The 24,076-nt window shown below is 47.0% G+C and overlaps 1 protein-coding gene across 4 annotated transcripts in view; it reads right to left on the bottom strand.

The window, feature by feature from the left end:
* The window catches only part of dmxl1 (Dmx like 1), a 51,974-nt gene that overhangs the window by 16,183 nt on the left and 11,715 nt on the right, over positions 1-24,076 (bottom strand). For all 4 annotated transcript variants that reach the window (XM_086173410.1, XM_086173412.1, XM_086173411.1 and 1 more), the window contains exons 10-39: positions 22,696-22,882; positions 21,565-21,741; positions 21,232-21,473; positions 19,903-20,620; positions 19,475-19,596; positions 18,965-19,054; positions 18,548-18,650; positions 18,329-18,448; positions 17,824-18,042; positions 16,053-17,323; positions 15,650-15,908; positions 14,472-14,605; positions 13,769-13,955; positions 13,580-13,690; positions 11,191-11,360; positions 10,983-11,080; positions 10,679-10,844; positions 10,086-10,214; positions 9,794-9,932; positions 8,443-9,230; positions 8,082-8,180; positions 7,822-7,989; positions 6,516-6,707; positions 6,117-6,193; positions 3,222-3,343; positions 2,325-2,582; positions 1,945-2,153; positions 1,552-1,700; positions 1,251-1,336; positions 916-1,117 (exon numbers count right to left, since the gene is read on the bottom strand). In XM_086173410.1, the coding sequence (XP_086029536.1) occupies positions 916-1,117; positions 1,251-1,336; positions 1,552-1,700; positions 1,945-2,153; positions 2,325-2,582; positions 3,222-3,343; positions 6,117-6,193; positions 6,516-6,707; positions 7,822-7,989; positions 8,082-8,180; positions 8,443-9,230; positions 9,794-9,932; positions 10,086-10,214; positions 10,679-10,844; positions 10,983-11,080; positions 11,191-11,360; positions 13,580-13,690; positions 13,769-13,955; positions 14,472-14,605; positions 15,650-15,908; positions 16,053-17,323; positions 17,824-18,042; positions 18,329-18,448; positions 18,548-18,650; positions 18,965-19,054; positions 19,475-19,596; positions 19,903-20,620; positions 21,232-21,473; positions 21,565-21,741; positions 22,696-22,882 (6,992 nt within the window). The remainder of the gene's footprint in view (positions 1-915; positions 1,118-1,250; positions 1,337-1,551; positions 1,701-1,944; positions 2,154-2,324; positions 2,583-3,221; positions 3,344-6,116; positions 6,194-6,515; positions 6,708-7,821; positions 7,990-8,081; positions 8,181-8,442; positions 9,231-9,793; positions 9,933-10,085; positions 10,215-10,678; positions 10,845-10,982; positions 11,081-11,190; positions 11,361-13,579; positions 13,691-13,768; positions 13,956-14,471; positions 14,606-15,649; positions 15,909-16,052; positions 17,324-17,823; positions 18,043-18,328; positions 18,449-18,547; positions 18,651-18,964; positions 19,055-19,474; positions 19,597-19,902; positions 20,621-21,231; positions 21,474-21,564; positions 21,742-22,695; positions 22,883-24,076) is intronic.

The following is a 24,076-nucleotide window of genomic DNA, read 5'->3' as shown; positions in this document are numbered from 1 at the left end:
CTGAAGCACCCTGCTCATATATTGAATTCTATCATGATGCACCCGGAGCGACAAAGTAAACATGTTCATCATAGGCGTGAATGCACTTACCAAGCACCGCTGACATCATTGCCTTGATAGAAAACTGCTGGCAAAACTTGCCCATTTATGGCTCTGCTTCAAATCTATGTCTTTTTGCATCGCAACCCCAGTCTAAACAGCCAAATTTGAATTTAAGCTACTTTAGACGTCACGCTTGACTTTTCCAAAGTCTGGCAGATCGCAAGACAGATGCAAACTGTTTCAGATACAATCATAAAGGACATGTGAACACATTGAAATGATGTGATAGTGATCATTAATGGTCCCTATTGTGCTCTTTTATGGACGTGGACTCTATAACATTGTGGGTTCACGCTGTAAAATAAGAGGTCACGTTAAAAGAAGGATTAGAAAACTCAAGATTGGAGTGTGGAGAATGTTTCTGGGAGCCGGTCAAGCACACCAGGGTTCCTGGTGGTCCACGTGACCTCAAACAAATGTGAACTGGACCACAACAACAGTACAACAGAAGCGTGAGCTGTGTGTTTACGTTGGCCTGATAGGATCGTGGAACACTTGGAGGTTTTGAAAACACCCGAGCATATCAAACAGCTTTGTGACTTGGGGTTTGCCGAAGAGTAGATCCCAGCTCTTCTTTTCTTTTTCACTTCAAACAAAGTAAGCGTGAGTATGTTGCTATTCTGTGGGAAGAATGATGCATTTGGCTTCGGTGAAACAGCGGTGAAGGGAAGACCGGATGAAAAGTGGTCTCTGAAGTGTAAATCTGACAGTAGAAAGATGTACTTTATGTTTGGACAGATCAGGAAAGGTCATACTCCATGCCGATCAATACGAATTTATTCGTTTCATCATTTTACAGAATCTGGGTCGTACCTGAACGGGGTGTTTGATGGTTCTAACAGAGCCTTGTGTCGGAGGAGGGCCGGGCCGGTGGTGGTGGCATCGTCGTGCAGGTGCGTGGATATGTACTTGGATGGGGCTCCTCCAAATATCTCCAGCCTTTTCTGCAGCACCTGCTCCCAACGCTGCAGCGTCTTCAGCACGGCGTGACACAGCGGAGAGCTGACCGGCAGATCTGTGCCAAACGGATGCAGGCAAACGCAAACGACGAAGGATTGGGAAGGACGGTCGGCAATGAACGAGGGGGAACGTATGCACTTCTAGGACATCTGTGCACGAGAGAGCGTGCGCTGCGCTTCAGTGCTCACCTAACAGATCATATCCTGCCATTGGGTAGAAGGACTTGAGGTTAATCAGTACCAGCTGAACCATCGCCAGCTGCATTAAACACCAACTGGAAGGACAGGAAGTGATTACAAACCAGGCTTTAGTTTGGACCATAAATACGTTATACGAGTCCAAGGCGGCTTCAATAAAAATTAGGGCCATTTACAGATTGAGCGCGCTCGTAAAAATATTCGGGAAAATCGGATCAGCGATTGAACCGGAGATAAAGGTCGACGTGCTCGTTCGCTCGAAGCCGATATCTACGACCCGCCGCGTCATCACCTGTAGGAATTGTGGTTGGAATGCTCCCTCTGTGGAGAGTTGGGGTCAAACACATCTTCGTATTCGTCGTCGTCTTCGTCTTCATCCTGACTGCCCTGGCTCTCCTCCGAGTCGTATTCGACTCGGTTCTCTGACGGGGGCAGCAGCGGCTAAAGAAAAACAAAACAAAAACACGAGGATAAAGACCAGGCTTAGAAACCTCTGTGCGTATTTGACAAAGGACGAGCTGCCAACACGTCGCCGTATTCATCCGGGACTGGACTGAGCCAAACACAAACGTCCAAAGCAAAAAGTTCCTGCCTTTGGGAGAAATATGACCAGAATTGAACAGGACACCGCGCAAGAAACCGGAGGCTGGATTTCAAAGGGTTTCTGGATAGTATTTTGGGTTACCTTGGCGATGAAGTAATCCCAAATGCTGAGAGCTGGAGGGACGAAGCACTCTTTGAAGATGGCGGGGGTCTCCGGGTCTGCAGTGGGCCCGGACTTGGGGCTACACGGGCCCATCCTCTCGATCCCAGACTCTTCCCTTGAACCGCTGCGGGACGACAGAAGCCGGAATCTTCTGGGTTTCCTGTCAGAACTGTCGATGCCCGGTGAGCCTGCAAAGTCAACAAGATATCGCTGTTGAATTGCAATATTCAAGGATTTTTAAATGCTGAAAAACAACAAACCTCACTTGGAACGGATATGGGATAATGATCGTAAACCACGAGATACACTCATCTGTTGCTGGACAAAAAACTAAAGAAAGATCTCCCCCCTCTACTAACTTGGCGGAGGGGATTTCGTAGGACTGTTGGACTTCTCGATGACCGGGGTGCGTGCGCCGCCTCCAAACACCGTCACCCAGAGTTTGCCGTTGAGGGGGTGGGCCACCACGTGGAACAGCTCATTACTGGAGTGGGTAGCCATGCCGTGGACGAACAGACTGAGGAAGACGGCGGTCAGGATCTCGCAGAGCAGCACGGCTAAGCCGGGCTGGCTTTCCTCGCCGGCCGAGCTCAGCAGACGAATCATGGAGGCGATGCCTGAAAGGAGGAGTCACGAAGACGCGTTCGACAAAGTGCGCCGTCAGTGAGGATACGGAGAGCGTTTTAATATCCGATTGTCGGTCGTTTGCTTGTTTTCAAGCTTAGAACTAATTTTGTCAGAGCAAATTAATATCAGGGCCTGATTGGAAAAAGTTGCTGGACCAAAACACTTGCGCCACGAGATCCGGCCTCAGTCCCAACACCCTGCCAGAGCTGACTCACATGAAGAGCTCAAACCTTGTGTGATACAAGGGCAGTGACAAAAATATGTACAGTACAACCACAGAATGGGTCTGAGAGAGAAACCTTCAGAAATCACGTATGGCAAGTTCATTTGTCATTTCCCAACGAGATGATATCGAATTGGAAATCAGATTTTTCTGAGAACCGGCATTGTGAGGTCATTACTTCACTACTTCTGATCCATTTATCGGAATTAAAACAGAACAAACTGAAATGATCTTGATCCCGGGTGCATCCTCTCCTGACCGAATCACTGTGCAGTGTCACCGCGTGGCTGCTTCTGAATCACATAATTCAACATCACATGTCCTAACGGGGAACCAATTGGTGCCGCGTGTCAAGGACGGTAAGTCGCTGCATGCAGTTCTGAATATGTAAATATTCATAGTTTACCTGGCCACTGTGCCGGAGAAGTATTTGGCTGAACGGATTTGTCGATGCCGAGCGTTCTCGCCGGCTGCTTCTGCGAAAGCAACACGCTCTGATACACGATCCCCGTGAAGTGGTTAACGTGGCTGAGGAAGAGGAGGGGGAGAAAAGACAGAAAGGAAGGCATATGAGATGAGTTAAAGAAGCGTGAAATGTTAATCTAACCAGATGGACACAATCTATAATGTCAACAAGCCCAGCTGTGAATACTTTTACACTTTATTCTAAATGAAAGGTGTTAGCGGCTTCTCCCTCCTTCCACGATAGAGACGGACGACGGGAGGCGCTGATAAAACTGTGAGGGAAGGATTAACCAGGACGCCTATCAAATATCTGTGCTGCGTCATGTGCTCGCACCGTCTACGAGTAACCGGCACCTTAATCTGTGCTGTGCTGGTCCTCCAATTAACCCGTAAGGTGTAGAATTACCAGGATTAACCCCATCATTATCCTTTCAGTCAGAGAGTTACAAACGGAGCATTTCATAGCCGGTTATATTGGGGGTACTGCGATGCCGTAAAGCCTGACTACATTAATCGATGCTCGAGACAGGATTTGATCCGAACACGGGGACACACTGGTGCACAACTAAGCCGACGACCGGTCACAATCTTAAAACCCAAGCCTATAAAAGAAGGACGTCTGAGCGGCAGAACGCCGGCGCAAACGCTGACACTATTGAGTTTATGTGCCGCCCCTTTGTCGCCTTCAAGGATTTCATTAAAATGACACCACATATAACCGACACGTGTAATTAAATGTAATGGGAAGCTGTGATGAAGCGCTTTGTCCATGTGCCCCTCATAAGAATTAGACCTCACAATGAAATGTTTTATTGTTTCCGCTGAAAACACGTGACGTCACCCCGTAAACGGCATCATCGGGAGGGAGGGGGAAGGAGCCGCCGCCGCCGCCACCGCCGCGCTCGTCACAAGCGGCGCAATAAAATCTAGTCCTTTAAGTCCCTCTTGGTCAGAGAACCTCTGTCAGAAATATGTTCTTATTCCTACAAATGAATATTTGACATTGGCTGTGTTAAATGATGCATACGCAGAGTTTGGCACGAGGAGGCGCCGCGCACATTCATAGTTAAAACGTGCTTTCCGTGTGCTTTCACAAATTCTGGCTTCAAGGGCCTCGTGGCGTGATTTGTGACACCAGCAACATTTTAGAGGCCAACACTGACCAAAGGTTTGGCAGAGACAGCGGTGCAGACGCCTGGGTTTCCAGGACACACACAGAAAATGGGACTCGGGCTGAAATCGGAGACGTGATGCGGCGCTCGGTTTTGATCTAAAAAAAATATGCATTTTAATGTGACTGAATTTTTCATGGAAAGAAAATGAGTTGGTAAGTTTTATCTTCATGGAGGTCAAAAATAAACTGTACCGCTCTGATACCCAACTACATGTGTGCAGGGAGAAGAATAAAAACAACGTCTGAAAGCCACATCTTGAAATACATTTTTAAAAATTCACACTCCGTCACTCACGCACTCGAGAGGGAATGGGCGAAGCACGACTCCATCCAACCTCCGCACCGACACACCATGAGCTTATATCCTCATTATCATAACAAAGAGCGTGTTAAATTAGAAATAACCTTGCTAATTTGGTTAGACCGTTCAACTCCCTGCAGCGTGTGATAAGATAGCGGCGTGCTCGAGTAAGTGCGCGAGTGTAAATTATTTGGTTGATAAGATATACTAAAAACCCAATTCCTGCTTTCAGGACATGCTCCTGATTTGTATCGAAAGAGGGGGCTGACTTTAAACCAGAGGAGATGTTTTCTCTAGAAAACTCTCCAAAACCGTACGGCATTCAGCGCTCGAAGCCCGGTCAGGGACGGGTTTAAAAAAAAAACACGACAAGCTAATCTTTTATCAAATCGCAAGAGATTTCTTAATGCCTGGTCCGCGTACATCCAAAGTCTAAACTGGGTTGTTGTCAAAGTGATCGGGAGTCATCTATACGCGCTCTTAATAAATGATGATCCTCCCATCTGTCAACCCGAAAAATCAAATAAAGTATTTACGAGACGGATGAGAAACAGCAGCCTTACAGTTTTCATCAGACCTTGTGAACAGTCACGAAACAGACATGTGCCTGTTGTATGTCCAGCGCGGTTTTTCCCCTTCCCCGGATCAAAACCTCCACATTATTGGACTCCAGAGAGCCACTGTTCACAACGACAAATTCAATATCGCCGATGGCAACCGTAGCGGTTGACTTCAGCCGCTGGTGTGTCGCCCTCTCGTCATTAAGTATGCTCGGTTACCGGCGGTCGTGTCCTTTCCCCTTATCTCGTTTTGTTCCGGCCCGTTGAAACTTCCATCGCATTCACCGAAACAGACGCGGGAGGATGCAAATGTACCTTTACCGCCGAACCGCCTGCGATTCAAATATAACGATCAGAAAAATAAACCCCGGAACTGTGACGGTAGACCGCTAAACCACCTGCTCCTGCATCGGCCCTGTTAATTCAGTGAATTCAAGGTAAAAGTGGTACTTAAGTCAATTATCGCCCGAAGCCATGTATAGAACTGCTTGCTGAGAAAGATAGCACATATTGTTTGAACTTAAAAAGCAATCAGGCGGTATAAGAGCGCTTCCTCATAGATTCATTTGAAGTTTTTAATTTCCCCAGATCCCTGGATCGTTTTGAAGTGGATGGCTTTGCAACAGCTCAATTTTTAGCGATGTTTTCTTACATTTACCATGTAGGCAGTGATAATTAGCATGAAACCGTCGGCCTGGGTTATAAATACGGCGCTCTATTCCCGACGGCGGACGAAATATCGATAGCGTCCGAGGTTTTTTCACCCCAAGACGGACGCGGGAGGTTTCCACTTGAACTTACCTGTACGGGTGTCCATCACACAGACACTGATATATACAGGCAGACAAGGAGGCGGCCAAGGTGTGCATCACATAGATCTGGAATGACAACAACAGAACTTAAAGTATAACCGCACACAACAGTTTGTGAACGGCAGCACAGCTGAGAAAAAAAGGAAATTATATGTGTATTTACATATATCATTTGTAGGTCTGAACATCTCTGTCGCAAGTTGTGGGTGTGCATTTCGCTTTTATCAACAAGGCACACTTGACCTCGCGGCAAGCATGATGATATGCATAAAAGCTCTGGGTCCAAGCGCGTTGTGCAGTTAAAAACCAACACCATGAGGAAGCGTCTCTTTTTAAAGGAAAAAAGTCTTCCACGCCGAATGTTCATGCATAATGTAAAGCGCCTCACCTCGTTGTTTACGACGTCGGGATGTGGCGGGGAGCTGAGCGACACGATGGTCTGCAGGATGTCCTGGGTCAGGTTGGTCAAGTAAACGATGGGATTGGCCACCACCGTCTTTACGTGCGCAGTGCAGGCCATCAGCAGAGGCACAGAGGTGGTCTGGGAACACTGCATCACCGCCGGCTGGTTGGAGTCATCCTGAGGAGGAGGAGGGGGAGGAGGTTACACACTGAACCTCTATGTTACCCCAAAAATCTTGCACCATTTTGTGGCTAATAAAAGCAGCCCAGCGCAGGATCTAACGCTGCAGGTACTGCTTTGAACTGGGGAAAAGTACCCGTTGCAGCAATGACAAAACTATGGGATGTGTTCTACTCACAATATACGGCTGACTAAAGGATATCGATACAGGGGCGCCTCGTTTTGTTTGTTTAAGAGATCCTCTAACGTGATGGCTGACGGCGAAGAACACAACTGGTTTATTATGTCGACGCCCGACCAATCGTACGGGGCCGTCAGTGCAGAACAAGCACCGACCGCAGCCGAGCGAAAAGCAATGCAAAAGATTTCCTTGACACAACTGTAGAAATATGACAACCGCGGGACCCGAGCCGGGACAAATTGCCTTTCTTGCCAAGGAAACGCTTTTATTCTGAAATCAAAGAAAGAAGTAGAAAAGACTCCCAGGCCCCGCCAGCTGTGCAGACATCCAAGAGCACCGTCCCCGTGTTGGCTCACTGAATTATTCGCCACCAAAAAAAAAATTGGACTCAATCTTCTATTGGTCGGCCCCAGGCGGGACCTCTCGGAGGAGCTCGGGTAATCGGCACAACCTGGCGGCGCGGCGCGGGCTGTTTGCATACCATCCAAAGCCCAAAACAAGCAGGTCCGTATGTGTGTTTAGAGATTGTGGGAGAGTTAAGACAAGCGCCGGCTGGCCTTCTGTCGGTTTTTCGACCCTCATCTGTCTAGGATTCTTAACATTCAAGAAGAGTAGGCAGCCGTGCCGCTTGTCGGCGTGAACATTTTAAAAAGTTAGCGAAAGCTTTCAATAAATAAATGAATAGCAGCCATTTTTATTCATTAATGAGTTTCGTTACCTTCGATTTACTAGAAAGTAAAAGTGGCGCCATGAGCAACAGATTACTGACATTTTTTTTTACAGATCATTAAATCCAGAATTTTCAATTGTACACTAAGTGATTACACGACCCATTAGCACAGGCCTGAAGATGCTGCCTGCAGCGCAGCGCTTAAAACGGCCTTCCTTGTCCGACCTTGACCGTGATGGTGCAAGCGATCTCGTAATTACCTGGTGAGACTCTTGAAGCAGTAATATGAGCTCCATCCGCACTGAAGCCAGCCCTCCGCCGTGAGAGCCGTGCAAGCTACAGTAGCTCAGAAACATCCTTAGCAACGGCTGGTTGCTCTGCAGCCAGTGTCTCCTGCTCCTCTGGCTGTCGACACGAGGGCCCCCGCTCTGCAAAACCATTTTTTTTTACCGAGTTAGTTTATTCCTCGCAAAATACATTTCCTGACAGATTTGACAAGCGAGGAGCCACAGACACCCACCTGTTCATTCTCCACCAACCCCGAGACGGAGGAATCGCCCTGCGCCGACAACTCCGGCAGGCAGGGCGTGTAGCTGCAACAGTGCTGAAGAGCCACCACCTGGATTGAAGGATAGATGAACTGATTACTGAGGATCCATCTGGAGTAATTGCCATTATGCGGTCCGAAAGCACTGACATAGACAAAAAAAAAAAAAGGGACATCGTTTTTCAAGTTAATGACCATGAAGCCCTAGCAACTCAGCCACTTTTATTGGGTCAAATGTGCTGCCAGGCCTCTGGTTCATCTCCCATTCAAACAGATAAAAACAACAGCGGAGAAAGCATTATTGATTTGACCTTGTCAGCTGAATAATACTCACCTCTCTCTCCAACCACTGGTAGAGCTGATAACGTAGCTTTCCTCCATCCAGTTCGTATCCCGTTGAAAGAGTCCTCAGCTCATTGGTCAGGATCTTCAAGCAGGCTGTAAACTTCAGCTGCGCCACCAAGATATCCTCGGACGGCGCTACGAAGACGCCGCCGTCTTCGCTGTCCTCCGTCACCGTCTCCATGAGCGGCGACATGGCGTACTGCGTGTCCTGGAACACGCTGCTGTCTTCGGCGCGCCCGTTTTTGCCGTTTTTGCCGTTTTTGCTCTCTTCCTCGTCCTCGTCCTCCTCTTTGTCGCTGTCCCACTTAAGCTCCAAGGGCTCGTCTGGTAGCGTGAGCGACGGCTGGCTCCAGTCGAAGCTTAATACCGAGTCTGACTGGCTGTTGGATAAATTGTCCCCGCCTGACTCGTAGCCGTTCAGGGCCGGCTCGGACCAGTCCGGGTCCGTCGTTTGGCCGTTTTTACTGCCGTCGCTCAGTTCCGTCGCGATGCCGGTTTCCTCGTTGTTGAGTTTGGAATGCTTGCGAACCTTCGGCATCTTGGAGAGGACTTCCAGCGCTAACATCGGGCAGCCGGCCTGCAGGTGCGCGTACGCAGCCGTGAAGAACAGCCGTCTCTCCTCCAGACTGACCGAGTCCACCCTGCGGCCCTCGGCAGTCAAACCGACCGTGGCCTTGTCCGAGGTGCCAAAATGGCGGCGGAGGAGGAGCGGGTGCGTCCGAAGGTAGGTGTAGAAGTTGAAAACCTCAGGGTTACACGAGGACACCGAGGAGGAAGCTGTTGTCGACACAAAAACAACGAACACCCCATTTCACGAGGACATTACATTACAGTCATTTAGCAGACGCTTTTATCCAAAGCGACTTACAAAAAGACCAAACAATGATTATTTCTCCTGTAAAGCCATCGAGTTCACTCTCCGATCGTAAATGATTAACAATGCAGGACAGATTATGTGCTTTTCTAGAGGTCGTCGGCAAAGATATGAGGAAAAACAAACATTTTTGCACTTCACATAAAGCCGTATTCCCTCAATATAGCAATCAAAGAACGCTGAACATTTAGTCGATAACAGCGAGGCGAGGCATGGTGATCTGCGTCGCTCGGGCTCACAGGAGGCATCAAATTAACTCTCAACTACTATTGATTTCTGAGATGTTAAGTAAAAATGATCTTCTGTGTTAATCGAGTAACTCTCCTCATTACGAGGTAGGACCGAGTTCAATTGGATAATCTGATGACTTTCACATATATCCCGATGAGGTAAAAACCGAGAAAAGGCCCTCATTTGTGTCCAGAAATGGTTTGAAAGCATGATAAGAAAAAGACTGCAGACCCACCGGCATCAGACCTGCTCTCCGCAGACCCAGACCTGGCATTGTTAGCGGGCCGCTCAAGTAAAGTGTCCAAGGCTTTACTGTAGTCTTCCAGGACCCAGTGGGCCATGCTCCGCAAAAATGGATCCTGGTGGACTGGAATCTGGAGGGGAGGAAAACACACACATATGCATTGTAGTGACAGCAGTACATTTATAGCAGAGTTAGCAGACAGTGATGTATCACAACATTACTCCATTAAATAATGCTTTTTTTCTAAATAAATAACAGCTTTGAGGACAAAAGCTGTGCACACCTGTTTATCATGACCCAAGACGTGTCTTTGGAGGATCTTTTTATAGGTGGAGGCCGTCTCAAACTCAGATTCGTACAATCTGGAGATCACAAGAGCCAGTTGAAGGTCCTGCATTTTCTCCAAACACACCTGAGAGGAAATACATCAAGCACAGTATCATTAAAAACAGAACGGTCTGCAAAAACGCTCCGTGAGACAGGACCTGATACTGTAACAAACGCACACACACATATATACACATACACACAGATGATGTGAGTGGACCTGGTGACCCATATTTCCATTTAATGCAATTTATACAAATAAGTGAGTATATTAAATCTACAAATATGTTGAGATGTTATTTCGAGCGGTCCGTCCACGTACAAAGCTCCAGCACAGCGTGGTGTTACTGGCTTATCAGCATCATTACTAGCTCCAGATAAATATTCCCCCAAGGGAGGAGAGACTGTGGGGAATTAAACTTGATGGATTTCCTACCCAGAGCAATGTTTCCTTCTTAGGTTTAGTGAGCTGACAAGTAGCACTTGTAGCTGAAGGAATCAGGGCTTCTTGAAAACACTTTTGTTGTGTCAAGTTGATAGCGCACTTGCCTCCACTGCATCCTTTAGAGACCCGGCTAGAAGAAAGAAGGCTGCAGAATGTTGAAACCGCTGCTTTCCCAACAGAGAGAAGGCATTTTTGAGAGCCGCTTTCCTCCAGCGGTCCTCGCTGAAGTTGTTGTGGAAAAACTCTGTCATTTTGGCATTCTTCTGAGATCTGGGAAAAATAATAGCCAGCGTAAGCAACCTTATCGTTTGTGTTGCCTCATCTCAGTGCTCTTTCTATGGAAAAAAATGAAAATAGAGACAGACAATGGTAGACACACGTTCATTTCACGCAATGTTATTTTCCTACCTGTAGAGTCCCCACACCACCGCCTTCTTCTTCAACGCAAGGTAAAATATAGCCGCGTCGAGGGGATCGTTGTTCCTCTGAAAAGAAGCCTTGGCAACCTGACCCAAATAAACAGAACCGAACATGAAACAAAACAACGAGTGTAATTATTTCCTAAAAATTATCAACCAAGGACTCGCGTTTCCCTCCATCGCCCAAGAAAACCGACCTTTTCGATACACCTGCGGAGCTTGTTGGTGCTGCGCAGCCACCAGCCCACGCCCATGGAGCGGAGCTCCGGCCAGGTGGGCTCTCCCCTCTGGAGGGCAGGAAGCATGTGGAGCAGCTCCTCTTCGGCTTCCGAGTGGAAAGCCCAGGCGTAGTGACACGTGGACAGACCTGCAGAGGGAACAGAGGAACATGAGACGGTCGGGGCGGCGTCCAAACATGACTGATTTTCACACCTTTACACGGGCCGTTAAAAGTTGGATTCTGGAGCACCAAACATGCTCACGCTAACAATGCCAGACGGGTATTTTGCCATCAGATGTTTCCCCCCTGGGTAACGTCTGATGCCCCCCAGATGACCAAAGTAACAATATCACAACAATAGCACTTTCAACTTGCACAATAGATATTTTATTGCCTGTTATATATTGTATAGTTATTTTATTGCCTATCTGTATATTTTATATATATTGTCTATTTCATACAGTTTTATATTTGTATTGTCCAGGACTACAGATGGAAATTAGCTATGAGCTATAATCTGGTACAAACATCTCTGCCTCTCTCCCCTGTGTTGGAGGGGCTGTGGCATAAATAACGGGGGACTTTTCCCACATTTTTTGGGACTGCCCTAAACTGATGAAATTCTGGGAAGAGGTAAAAAAAAAACAAATAAGTGAGATTTTAAAATTAAACAGACCAATCAATTTATTATGGGTACAGCATCAACAAGCGATTTAAGGAAAAAACAGGTGTTTTTGCTTGGAGGTCTTCTATTAATTGCACATAAAATGATCCCAGTGAACTGGCTCAAACCCCACCCACCTACTGGACCAGCGGCGTCAGAGGCTTAAGGATGGAAACTGCATGGAACGCATAACAGCAAACTTACAACTTCAGACAGACCTATATCTTGACAAATGGGCACCCATTATAAATATTTGGAGAGTTGAAGATATTATCTCTATTTGACTGAGTTAGATGTTTTTTGCTTTTTTTTAAATTTTATTTTTCGCTTGCTAGTGAGGAAATAAGTGACCTATAAAGAATATTGTATAATGTGTATCTTGTTATGAGGTTTTGTAAGAATGTGTGTGACTCTGTTAAGGAACCTGTTCTCATAAATGTTCAAAAAAAAAAAAACATCTCTGCCTCTGTGCTTAATGTATTTGTACGCTGTCCTAATAAACTTCTAAACAAACGTTGCAACACCGAATCATCTGCCTCCATCTAACCCTCTCCGTTACCTCCTCTCCTCTGACGCCAAGTAAACTTCCGGTTCTCTTTCCCTCCATCCATAAACCTGCTGGTCTTCCTCCAAACCACCTGCCTGGCTTTTCCAACCACAGCATCCTTTTACCCGCAACATCTACCACGTGTTCATTCCCGATCCTCTCCGTCCCCCCGACATCTCTACTCCCTTTAGCTCTGTGTCTAAAACATATACATATATTCAGACAAGTGACTCAATGAATACATAAATAAAATTAAATGTTACGATGGACTGAGTGAGGTAATTACCGCAGCAGATATGACAGACATTTACAAAACAACCGCAGCACCTTGGCGCCGCACGTTATTGCATCGCTGTCCAATGAGAAGCTCCGGGGCAGCTGACGACGAAGAAGTGCCCTGCTCAAGGGTAATTTGCATGAGATAATGAAGGGTGATTGTAGACTCAATTGTTCATTCCGCACTAAATCACTTATAGTCCGGTAATTGCGACTGACACTTTCAGTCATTTTTCTTTTATTTCCAGTATCAGGACGCCACAGTTCCAGCCTGAGGATTGGGGCGGGCAGGGGCTTTCACAGAAGCACGGCAAAGATAAAGAGCTAATCCCAGCTATCGCGCACAACAGGGTGTTATGTGGGATTTAAATTGTTCCTCTGTTGTAGGAACCGTTTTCTTCAGAAACGGCAATTGTTTTCCGCATGGGGTTGAAACAACGTGACGTCTTATTGTTTAGTCCGAGATGTGACGGATGAGTAACCACGCACGAATGAAACCAGCCACAAAGTTCACATATGTCATTTCAAGGATTTCACCGAAACGTCGTCGCCGGACGCGAGTTGAAAATAAGGTTTTATTGTCACAGATTAGTCTGGCTGCGGCATCAAAATTTGTAAAACCACCGCATCATCTGGGTAAATGATCTGTTACAACCGACAGCGAACTGGTTCTCAGAGTTGTTTGGATATGAAAATCAGGCATTTCATTTCCCCCTCGGGAACCTGCAAACCAAATAAGGACGGTCTTGTGAGATTATACGAATCAATTCCCTTAGGTCAAGGTACTGAAACGATTCGTTTTAAAAGTAATGGTCCTGACACCCTGAAACGTCTTCTTTGTAACCGCCCCCCCCCCAAAAAAGCCTTGTCTCTGTGTACCTTGGCGTAGCAGCTGTGCTCGGTGTGCGGGCGGCAGGGAGGTGGACAGGAAGGTGTGCAGTCTGACGGCCAGCAGGAACTTCAAGCCGCACTCGTCCAAGGTCTCGCCACCTGACCAACCAATGACCCGAAAAGGTTACTTTTCAAAAATCTGCAGAAAATCTGGTTGAAAAGATGTTTTTCCGCTACCTTTGCTCTCGCCCTGGCTGTCCTTGAGGTCCGTACTGGTGGTGGCAATGGTGTCGGCCAGCGCCATGAGAGACATCTGCTCCATACGGGTCAAGCCCGGCAGACTGGAGTGAAGGAGATGGCTGGACAGGACCTGGGCATGCTCCGGACCGAAGTGTGTGGGACTGTACTGGGAGAGATCGATGATCTGCAGAAGGGACAGGCGACACGTGACGGGATGGGGCGGCAGAATATGTGCGGCGGGACGATGTGGCACCAGTGGATTCTAACCCAGAACATCGTGTCAGTGTTTAGACAGCGCAGGTTAAGTTCGTGTGCATGCTTGTCAAGATGTATCACATCTGAAATGAATCAGGTGTTCTTCCATTCATTTCTTTCGGTAACATTGAAAACCCAGATTATCTATATTGCGATTACTTATAGAACAAAGTATCCATGAAGAAAATCAACATTACCTCATTAGATCTGAACTCTGCAAAATAGTCCAATACAGCAAATTTTGTGGGGGAAGATATTGATTTTTCTAAAACCTTCTTCCCCCCAAGACATTTAACGTGTGATCGGACCTGACCATGTAGACTCCGCATAAGATCCTAATCTTTAAGGACTTTGACATACCGCATAGATTTGCCTTTTACAATATAAACTGTTCCTGAAAAAACAATATTCTATCGACTTCGCGAGAAAGCCGCAGAACTCTGACCTTGTTGCCGGGCTCCTCTTGGTCGTTGTCCAGAGGGTCCAGGTCCGCCATGCTGGGCGTATGAAACAATTCGTCGTACGCATCCGTGTGAGTGGAACCGTGCCCGCTATCGCCGCTCACGCTGCCCACTTTCTCTGCAGGAGGACAAGGGATAGTAATCAGGCAAAGTTTTTAATCAAAGACCACAAGTGAACATTATGATTGATCCCCGCTTCGCTGCATTAAAGACTGTCCAGATGTTTGGACACACTTGGAAACATTTAAGCAGAATAAAAAGTATGTCAAGACCATTTCGTGATTCCATTGGTCAAAAACTACAGACTGGATTATTTCTGTACATACACAAAATTACTAAATGTAGTCATATACATGTATATGTAACGGAGAGTGTGGAAAAGAGGTGAAGAGACGGTCCAAGCAGGTTGGAATGGGTGGAGAAAAGTGTCAGGGGTACCAAGAGATAGAAGAACATCAGCCAGAATAATAGGAAAAGGTGTACAAGACAGTGGCGAGACCAGCGATGTGTTTGGACTAGAAACTGTTCCAATGACCAAAAGACAGCAGGCAGAACTAGAGGTTGCAGAGATGAAGATGTTGAGGTTCTCTTTGGGAGTGACCAGGATGGAGAGGATCAGGAATGAGTCTATCAGAGGGACGGCACATGTTAGATGTTTTGGAGAGAAGGTCAGAGAAGCCAGACTGAGATGGTTGGGTCATGGACAGAGGAGGGATAGAGAATATATTGGTAGACGGATGCTGGAATTGGAGGTCTGGAGGAAGACCAAAGAGAAGATTTATGGACGTCGTGAGAGAAGATATGAAGGTAGTTGGTGTGAGAGAGGAGGATCCAGAGAATAGGGTTAGATGGAGAAGGTTGACTCGCTGTGGCGACACCTGAAGGGAAAAGCCGGAAGAAGAAGTCACATACATGTATATACGTTACATATTTTTATATATCTTTACATCCCTTCAACTATACTTTTATTTCTTTTGATCTTTACTGTTCTTTTTATTTTATTATTTGTTATTTTTATCCTTTATATTTCTATAAAGTTCTATTTTGATTCCGGCTTCAGTCTGGAGCAGGTGCTGCTTTCAATTTCAGCAATTTCCCACTGGGGGGAATCAATCGAGTATTCCGATTCTGGTGGTGATAAAAGTATATGCTGCCCACCCACCGGGTTTGGGCGACGTATCCTCATCAGCCGCCAGGAGGGCATAGAGAGGCAGAGGAGGGATGGAGCTGATCTCCGTGTAGTCGGGGGACGAGTTCTCCGCTTTGCTGAACATCTTCCTGTCCCGGGCCGTGCTGCCTCCGGCGCTGATGGTTCGAGAGCGAACGCGTTTCTCTGGATTTGTGGCGGAGTCTTTGAGAGCCACGATCTCACCAGCGATGCATTTCACCAAGTGGGATAGGATGGCTTTGGCACGGTGGACCTGGAGAGAAAAAAATATTTTGGCGAACCTCGAAAACAACAGCAGACTTACCTAAGCTGGTTGATTCTACAGATTTCAGCATGCACCGGAATACACCCTAGTATTCCTATACACGATACACAGAGAGAACATCTGTGAACCTACCTTCCCCAAATCCATGAGCTCCAGTAACTGCACAGGGTGGTACTGGGGCAGGGTGGGAAAAAGTTGATGGGCGGCTTCGAAAAGCCCCGAGTCCTCCATCTCTAAGGGCAAGTCGTAGGCCGTTCTCTTCCCGCTGAGCTTCTGAGCCAAGCTCATCATGGACCTGGTCAGGGCCTTTTTAGGAGGGGCCAGTAGAGACATGGGAGCTGCAGGGTTGAAGCCCTCCTCCTGACTCTGTCTGACGGCGGAGACGATGGAGGAGACGCTGCTGCTGATGTCTGCCTCCTGGACATTGGCGGCGGAGGGTTTGGGCGGTGCCGGGGGCTGCCACTGGGAGTAAACATGCATCTCGCAGTCCATGCCTACCACCAGGATGCCGTCTCTTACCCAGGAGAGGGAGACCGGAATAGGTAAGGAGCCTTCGACGGAGGAGACCAGATCGACCGATCGGAGGAGGACGAGTCGGGACAAGCTTTGGTCTCGGCTAACGTCCGACGGCAAGCCGAGTTCCGGCGGTTTACCGGACAAACGACCGTAGACGTAAATTTTGGTCCCGATGCCCACGGTCAAAACGTGCGACCCGTCCTCTTGAGAGACCCAATCTAAATGCACCAAGCTCTTACCAGAGGAACCAAGACAGTTCTCATTCAGTAAAGAATAGTCCATGTTGGCGCTTGGAACGCTGATGCGGCAACTTCCTGTGGGATCGCTGTTCTCCAGCACGACGGTCTGCTCCAGAATCCACTGTGAACCGCCGGTGGACTCGCACTGGAAGATGCCGATGTGGACCGACGTGTCTCTGCCGTTGCTTTGGTAAGAGCTCGGAGAGAGATTTGGGTCGAGCTGTAATACGGGGGTCGGAATCAGGTGTTGGTGGTGGTTGTTTGAGTTGTTGCCGGTGGCGTTTGGAGGCGCACAAGGGGAGGAAGCCAGGGTGGGAGGAGACGGCAGTTGTCCTTGAGAGTTGGGATGCGGCGTCATGTTCAGAGATGCGTTGGGCGAATGTCTGAACGCAACGGCGATCCGTCCGTTGTGACAGCAGCTGACCTCGATCGGGCGCCCGGGCACGCTCACTGCGCTGCTGCCGGGATCTCCCTCCTCCACCAGAAGAGGCCACTCCTCCCATTCGTACGTGACTTTGTCCGTGCCGGGGGTGTCTGCTGCTACCATGACGTTGCACCTCCAGAAGCGCACCTTTCCGTCAGTGCAAGAAGTGGCGAGGAGGTAAGGCACACGGCCAGCTGGCAGCGAGCATGACGCACTGAGGTGACCTGGAGGAAGAGTTGACAGGGAAGATCATAAAACTGTATTTTCTTAAATGAAATAACATTCATGTATATGGTTGCTATAGAGAGGGATCCCACTGGAAAAGAAAAGCTATTTATCGCTGAGATCTATTGAGTAAAGTATGATGAAAATGGAAAGCTGAGGTTTGGTTCTGTTCTTTGAATCTGTTAAAACTCAAACAAACAGTATCTATTTAGTTTGACCAGACATGTCATCCAGACATGCGAGGCTAGAGCGTTTTCCGTATTTCAGTATCATAGCACGACTTTGCTTTGATAATAAACCCAAAACAATGTTTTCGTTCATTTGAATGAGTGTTTGCCGTAATTGGTCGGCTGAAGGCAAAGGACGAATCATCTCACGGAAGTCTGAAGCGAACCGTGGATCTGGACGGTTAAATACGATCTTCAAAAAGGGTACGTTATAATCCGGCACAATTTCCCACGACTCTCCCGGTCAGAAAGGGTGCAAATTGAAGAGTCACCTGCTGCAGGTGTGACACTTATGGCCTCCACCCCCGCGGGCAGAGCCATCTCCTGGCTGTACAGCCTGTGTGTGCTGAGGCTTAAACGGCAGGCGCTTTGCAGGTTGGAGGTGCAGGGTTTACTCTTGAGGGTTAACGGGGAACTGAAAGAATCGAAGTTGAACTGGGAGCTGTTCACTGACGACGCACTGGTGGCGTCCACCTCCGGCGTGGTCTCATCTATGGGTAGACAAACAACAAACGTGAAGTGCAGTTAACACGGTATTTGTTTTATATCTCCTGCATTCATTAATTAAACGCTACAAAAACAGTGCATTGTGACGCATTTTACACTCATTTCCCATATAGTGCACAAATTTAACGATCTGCCATAATGAAACAGGACTTTGTACATCAGATCATCCGACAGAGATCTGCTTACAATACATCATTACTACCATTATTAGAGCGTGTAAATAAATTCAATACACTTAAATATTTGGAGTTAAAGATACTAATGACGCACTCATGGTGACAGGTAGAGCGGCGAGATGGAGATGCCACATGTGTAGGAGCGAGCGACCCTTTGGCGTTAATTCCACCACCACCAGAAAAAAACGGGCTGAGAACGTTGGCTTGCAAGGGGCTGCGAGGAGAAACACACAAACAGGAAAAAGAAAAATGAATGAAACACGCGACAAACAGGGGCACATTACGGATACTAAAACAATCCAAATCCGAATACCAGTAAGAGAAAAATCCTGTATTTCTTGATTGTTCTCTGTCCTGTCATCGCCAAGGATGAGATGTTCTTCAAAGACATGCAAGAGCTGAGTCTCCTTTCCCTGCTGTAAAAAGGACAATGACAAGCATTATCAAAACACATAACAGCGGATTGAAAAATAGGCCAGACAGACACAAGCTGAGTTAAAGTTACTTGCACAATTTATGACTCTTTTTCCAGTGAATAAAAAGGGTACTGCAAAAATCGTTTCTTGCTTCCAACAGCACGTCATGGAACGATGTCTTTGCAGCCTGAACTGTAATTATTTCTTTTCCGGTGAAGCTTTAAGAAGCCACGGTCGGGTGCTTTAGTCTCGGCGATGTAAAAACACGAGCAGTGTTGTTAAGTGCAATTTTCTTCATGTTGTGGCTTACTCACAAAGTCAGTGATGGCGTCCAGCTCGATGATGCACCCTGGTTTGGCCGTGGACTGCTGGCTGATGATGTTGAAGACCTCACCAACATATTTCTAATATAAACCCAACAACAGTTTTAGGTATATATTTACACAACATAATTATTGTTATCGTCGGGCTGCTGCGATAAACAAATCTCCCCTATGGTGATCGATAAAGCATTATCTTAACATATGTACCCCATTTACTCACTCGCTTCTGAAGGTAATCCAACAGAGTTTTATGGAATTGCGACAACACAAACATCTATTATTGCACTGTGACGGTTTAATGTTGTCACAGATCATTGACTTTAACAACATTCCTCACACACACCCTTATCTGATTTTTTTTGGAAGTCACCGAAAGACTGGAAATAATAACGATACAAGACTACATGAGCGTCGGTGCAGCCCACTTCCTTTGTAAAATGCGTGGACTTATCGTTATCGCTGCCCTTTAGCGGTGAAGCCAGCTCGGTGCAGTTTACTTACTGATATTTCAGGATTGGAGAGCTCACTCAGGAGCTTCTTGGCTTCAATAACGGCCTGGTACAGCCTGAGTGAGTGGCCGTCACTTGCTACAAAACAGGCGCTGGGAGAGTTACAGTACATACCTGGCAAAAGAAAGATCATGGGATTCGTTTCGCTTGTCTTAAGAAATACAAATATATCAAGAGTATACTGGGGGACAGGGTACAGAAAAAACACTTCACTGCATACATTTTGTGAGCAAATATGCATACATTTGCTTCAGAGTGTTGGTTTATTTATACATGAGAGAAAAAAGAAGGAGGACTGATGTATCTTGTTTCAAATCATAGTTGACTTTGTAAGACTAAACCCAAAAAGAGATAAATTAAAAGCGGCTCCGCATCCTCTCACGGTCAATGACCGTTGCGGTGAAGCTCGGCCGTTCCTACCTAAGCAGCTGCTGGGAATGAGCGTGGGCAGCCAGGCCACATTGGCAAATGCGGAGGCGTGAAGAGAATTGATCCGTGCCAACTCTGACACGCCGCCTGACAGAGAGAGCGGCCCCACGGGGTCGACCCTCCAGAGTATCAGCTCGCTGTAGATTGCGTTCGGATCCTGGGAGATCCCGCCCAGGGAGGTCCGGCCGGACCGCGACCCGTAGAGCGGCGAGGGCGAGTGGAAGAAGCCGGAAGAGCAGGCCTCCGGGGGAGCTAGGATGCTGTCCGCCTCCGGCGTCCTCAAGGCATTGTGGTGTGAGGTGGTGAGAAGCAGAGGGAGAAGCGAGTGACAGGCCAGGTCATTGAGATGGAAGCGGTGGCCGCAGTATCTGGACTTGTGAGATACACTGAGCACGGTGGAGAAAGCGGAATCCTCCGCAAAACTGACCGCCCACTGGTTCAGGGAGCCGTCGGCATGTTTAGAGATCATAAGCACGTTTGGGGTGAAGATGCTAAGACGAAGACTGCTGCTCGGTGCAGCTTTTCCTTGGCCTCCGTAACTTATGAGAGCAGATTTGGTTTGAGACAGAGTGTTCCTGGGTGGTCTTTGCCTGCCATGTTGGATTGCCAGATCCACATTTTTGTTGCAAGCGTACATAACCACACTGTGACTCAGGGAGATGGCATCGCCCGTAGGAAAGGCCACGGGGATACGGGACACAAAAGACACCTAAAAAAAAGAGGGACAGGGGGTGAAAAAACAGAACAAGTTAAAAAAAAAAAGAAGTTAAATCTTAAATGTGCCGCTTCTTGATAAGAGCTGATTCTATCTGGTCGGCATCAGCGTTCTCCATTTTTGAAAGAGATACGGCAAAGATAAAAGTCCAGATTACCCTCATACACCCAATTAGTGTTCTGTTTACAAAGAAATCTGCTTATCCTAATCAGCCGGAATGTCAATTACGATCTAATTGACAACTCAAACTTCTTGTGTGCCGAGTCCAATAATACTGCAAGAATAGACTTCCTAATTTGATATGAAGCCACACAAAATTGGAATATAATGGCTTGATGACAAGCAATTAGGATGAGGTGAGAACATTGCAGCTGTCACAATCGTTCCAATCCTCGCTTCCCCGAAGGTGAGCTATGAATACAAACTAACATGCCGCTTAGGGAGGCGGAACTCGGACTAAAAGGGAATTAATCGAACTTGTTTTATTTTGCCATAAGAAGGTTGACGTCACTATGCGGTGTAACTGTGGCAGGCGAGACATTTTATTTGAGCGCACAAAAAAAGATGACAATATAATCCTGTTAGTCAAAAGAAAATGAAGATACCTGAGCCTGTCTAAACATGCCTGGCTGATATTCATCCAGCCAGTCCACGTGCCAGACCAGCAGGGAACCATCCATAGGATGGATGCTGAACAACATGTCTGCCCCTTTATTCCATTCTTCCAGGAGCACATCCACCTGGTGGTCTACAGCTGCCAGGGGAAGCTCCACGGCATCTGGTCCTTGGGGGTCACTTGGTCTGCTACTGCCGTCATCTTCATCCAAATTATCCTCGTTTTCATTCTCTAAAATAAAGAGAGATGAAATGCAAAGTAGTTTTATACCCGAGGCTCTTGTGAATCCAGCATCATTTTGGATTTCAATCATTTTTCAAACCTTCATGGGAGCTTTCGTTCTGTTGGTCCAAGCTGCCACGCAGCTGCAGCAAGAAGACCTCCATGGCAAGAGTGAAGTGCAGCTCTTTGTTGTTGAGCCAATGGACAGTAAAAGGACCTCCGGTTTCCTCGTCGTCCGTTGCGCTCAGAGACGAGATGGAGGGAAGCAAAGGAATGTCTGCAATTGAAAGATTTACAGAATGACTGCGATGAAAAGGTGGAACACTTTAAAACGCGGTCAGAAATACAGCGAGGCCCTTTTGGCGCGGGTGACGTTCTCCTCGATCCAAGTAGTAAAGAAGGAGATGAGCCAGAGGGTGAAGCTCTCCGTTAACCGGTCGATCTGCTTCTACCCTCTGCTCACAAACTGCGGGTGGTGAAGCAAAGAACGGGATCACGGATACAGGCGTCCGAAATGAGTTCCCTGATGGCGAAGCTCGCTCATCCAGGAGCGGCTGAGCAGAGCCGCTGCTTCTCTGCAGCCAGAGGAGTCGATGAGGTGGATCGTCCATCTGGTCAGGACGCCACCTGGACGCCTCCTTGTTGAGGAGTTCCAGGCAACCAGAGGAAGCCCAAGGAAGACCCAGGACACGCCGGGTGAGGAATGCCTTGGGATTCCACAGGACGAGCCACACGAAGCGGGTGAACTAGGCCTCTGATTAGGCTGGTACGTCTCAATTATCTTCTGTTACACCCACCACTTGGAACAAGAAAACATTTCGCACCCCCACCCCCCAATCGCCACAACTAAGAATAATATAATTTGTCTATAAAATGGTACCTCTGCACAACACTGTATCCTTATTATCATTTAAGAAAAAAAAAAAACTTGTAACAAAGAATAACTTTATAAACATAGCAGTGTAAGTAGTTTCACAGAAGCAGGATGATTTTTGCCAATAATCGTCACGTTTTCACTGTAAAAACTCAATCGGCCTATCAGTGTGATAGGAGTGTACTGTTTTTAGGAGACGCCTTCATTTGTTTGGGCTCATGCCATCCACTGACAGTCAACACACCACTATTTCCTGGTTGCCCACGCGCTACATACACTGTGTCATATTTCCCGGTCTTAGCTAGGCTCACAGAAGATGGATGGACTACAGAAGTTCAAGAAGTAATTGTGGCTAACCTGTTGCAGGATTGATGCTAGCAGCGATGTGGAAATGGCAGAGAGCGTTGGCGTGGGGCGTGTTGCTACCGCTGCTCCTCTTGTGGTTGTAGTGTCGGCTCTGGTTGTGGGGAAGGCAGCCGGTCAAAGAGAGCTGCGGCACGTCCCGATTAAACGAGTGTCTAGGCTCTTGAAAATTGTGAGAAAACTGCAAGGGGGGGAGAAAAAAAAGAAAGAAACAAAACACACAAATTGGCCCGTTTATCCACAATTTTTGATAAACATTTTCACTGACAATGAAGTTGATTGGAGAGCATTTTAAAGAATTTGATATATGTGCAATTTGCACATGTCTACCATGTACCACTATTAATTAGTAAAATTGTGAAAACCATAATTAAAAGAGGAACCAATAATATTTGAGTCGCTGAAAACAAGCAAAGCGTTGTAGGGGACCAGGATTATTCTCTCTTCAGTACAGTCTTCACATTGTAAACAGTCTACAAAGATTTACAGAAAACTTGGCACGCTAATATCATGACTATTCTTTCCGATGCTAAATTAAACCATGTTATGTGACTGCACTCCTGGGAAAAGAGTATGACTGAAGAGCTACAGGGTTATAATTTTTAAGTACTGCAAAGAAATTGCTGTGAGTACATTTATAGTTTCCTTGGAAGCAAACTGCGGTGGGAGGAAAAAAAAAAACAGATAGACATTGTCTTGTCAGTAAATCTAAATGATAATGATGTGGGAATCAAGTATCACTGTGTTTGCTTTTCAGATAATACTTATCAAGAAAGTTTGAAGTCAATAAACACCTAGGTTTTTATTGAGAGCCCACTGTTTACGCTATTCTGAGTCAAAACAAAACTAAATTTGAAGTGGCGCTCTCATTATATTCCGACCCCAATAATGTTTAGACGGAGAGCTATCTCTGACTTTGGCCCGGACCATCCGGCAGTCTGTGATTTTAATGAATAATTCCACACACAAATGCTTCCTCAGACGCTCCTCAAGGCAGAGTAGATGAATTTGCATACCAATTTCTCCAGTCACGGTACGTGCTCGGAGTTCTCTGCATACCAGTGTGATACACAACAATACCATGTCCAAAACAAACTGGACGTGCCTTTGGTGTCTGTAGCCTAGCTACCCTCTTAGCACCAACGAAGCGCTTTCAAAAGGTCACACTGCATGTCTGACTAAAAACTCGGGAAATTTTAGCAACACAGAAAACAAAGAGGAGGCCGTTATTCTTAACTGACGTCCGTCTTCGGCCCGAGAACTTCCAAACTCATCACAACAGCTTCATATCTATTGATGCTCAGCTCTTAAGGTTGCAGAATTTACCACCGTTGTCTCCTTAGTGTGCTTCTCTTTCATTTTTTCCGCAGTGTCA

Source organism: Fistularia commersonii, chromosome 26 (genome assembly GCF_037954325.1).
Source record: "Fistularia commersonii isolate RoL2024-O1a breed Wild chromosome 26, RoL_Fcom_v1.0, whole genome shotgun sequence".
In the NCBI taxonomy this organism is placed as follows: domain Eukaryota; kingdom Metazoa; phylum Chordata; class Actinopteri; order Syngnathiformes; family Fistulariidae; genus Fistularia; species Fistularia commersonii.
Note: the sequence above shows the minus strand (reverse complement) of the source record. Positions and strands in the feature narration are given on the sequence as shown.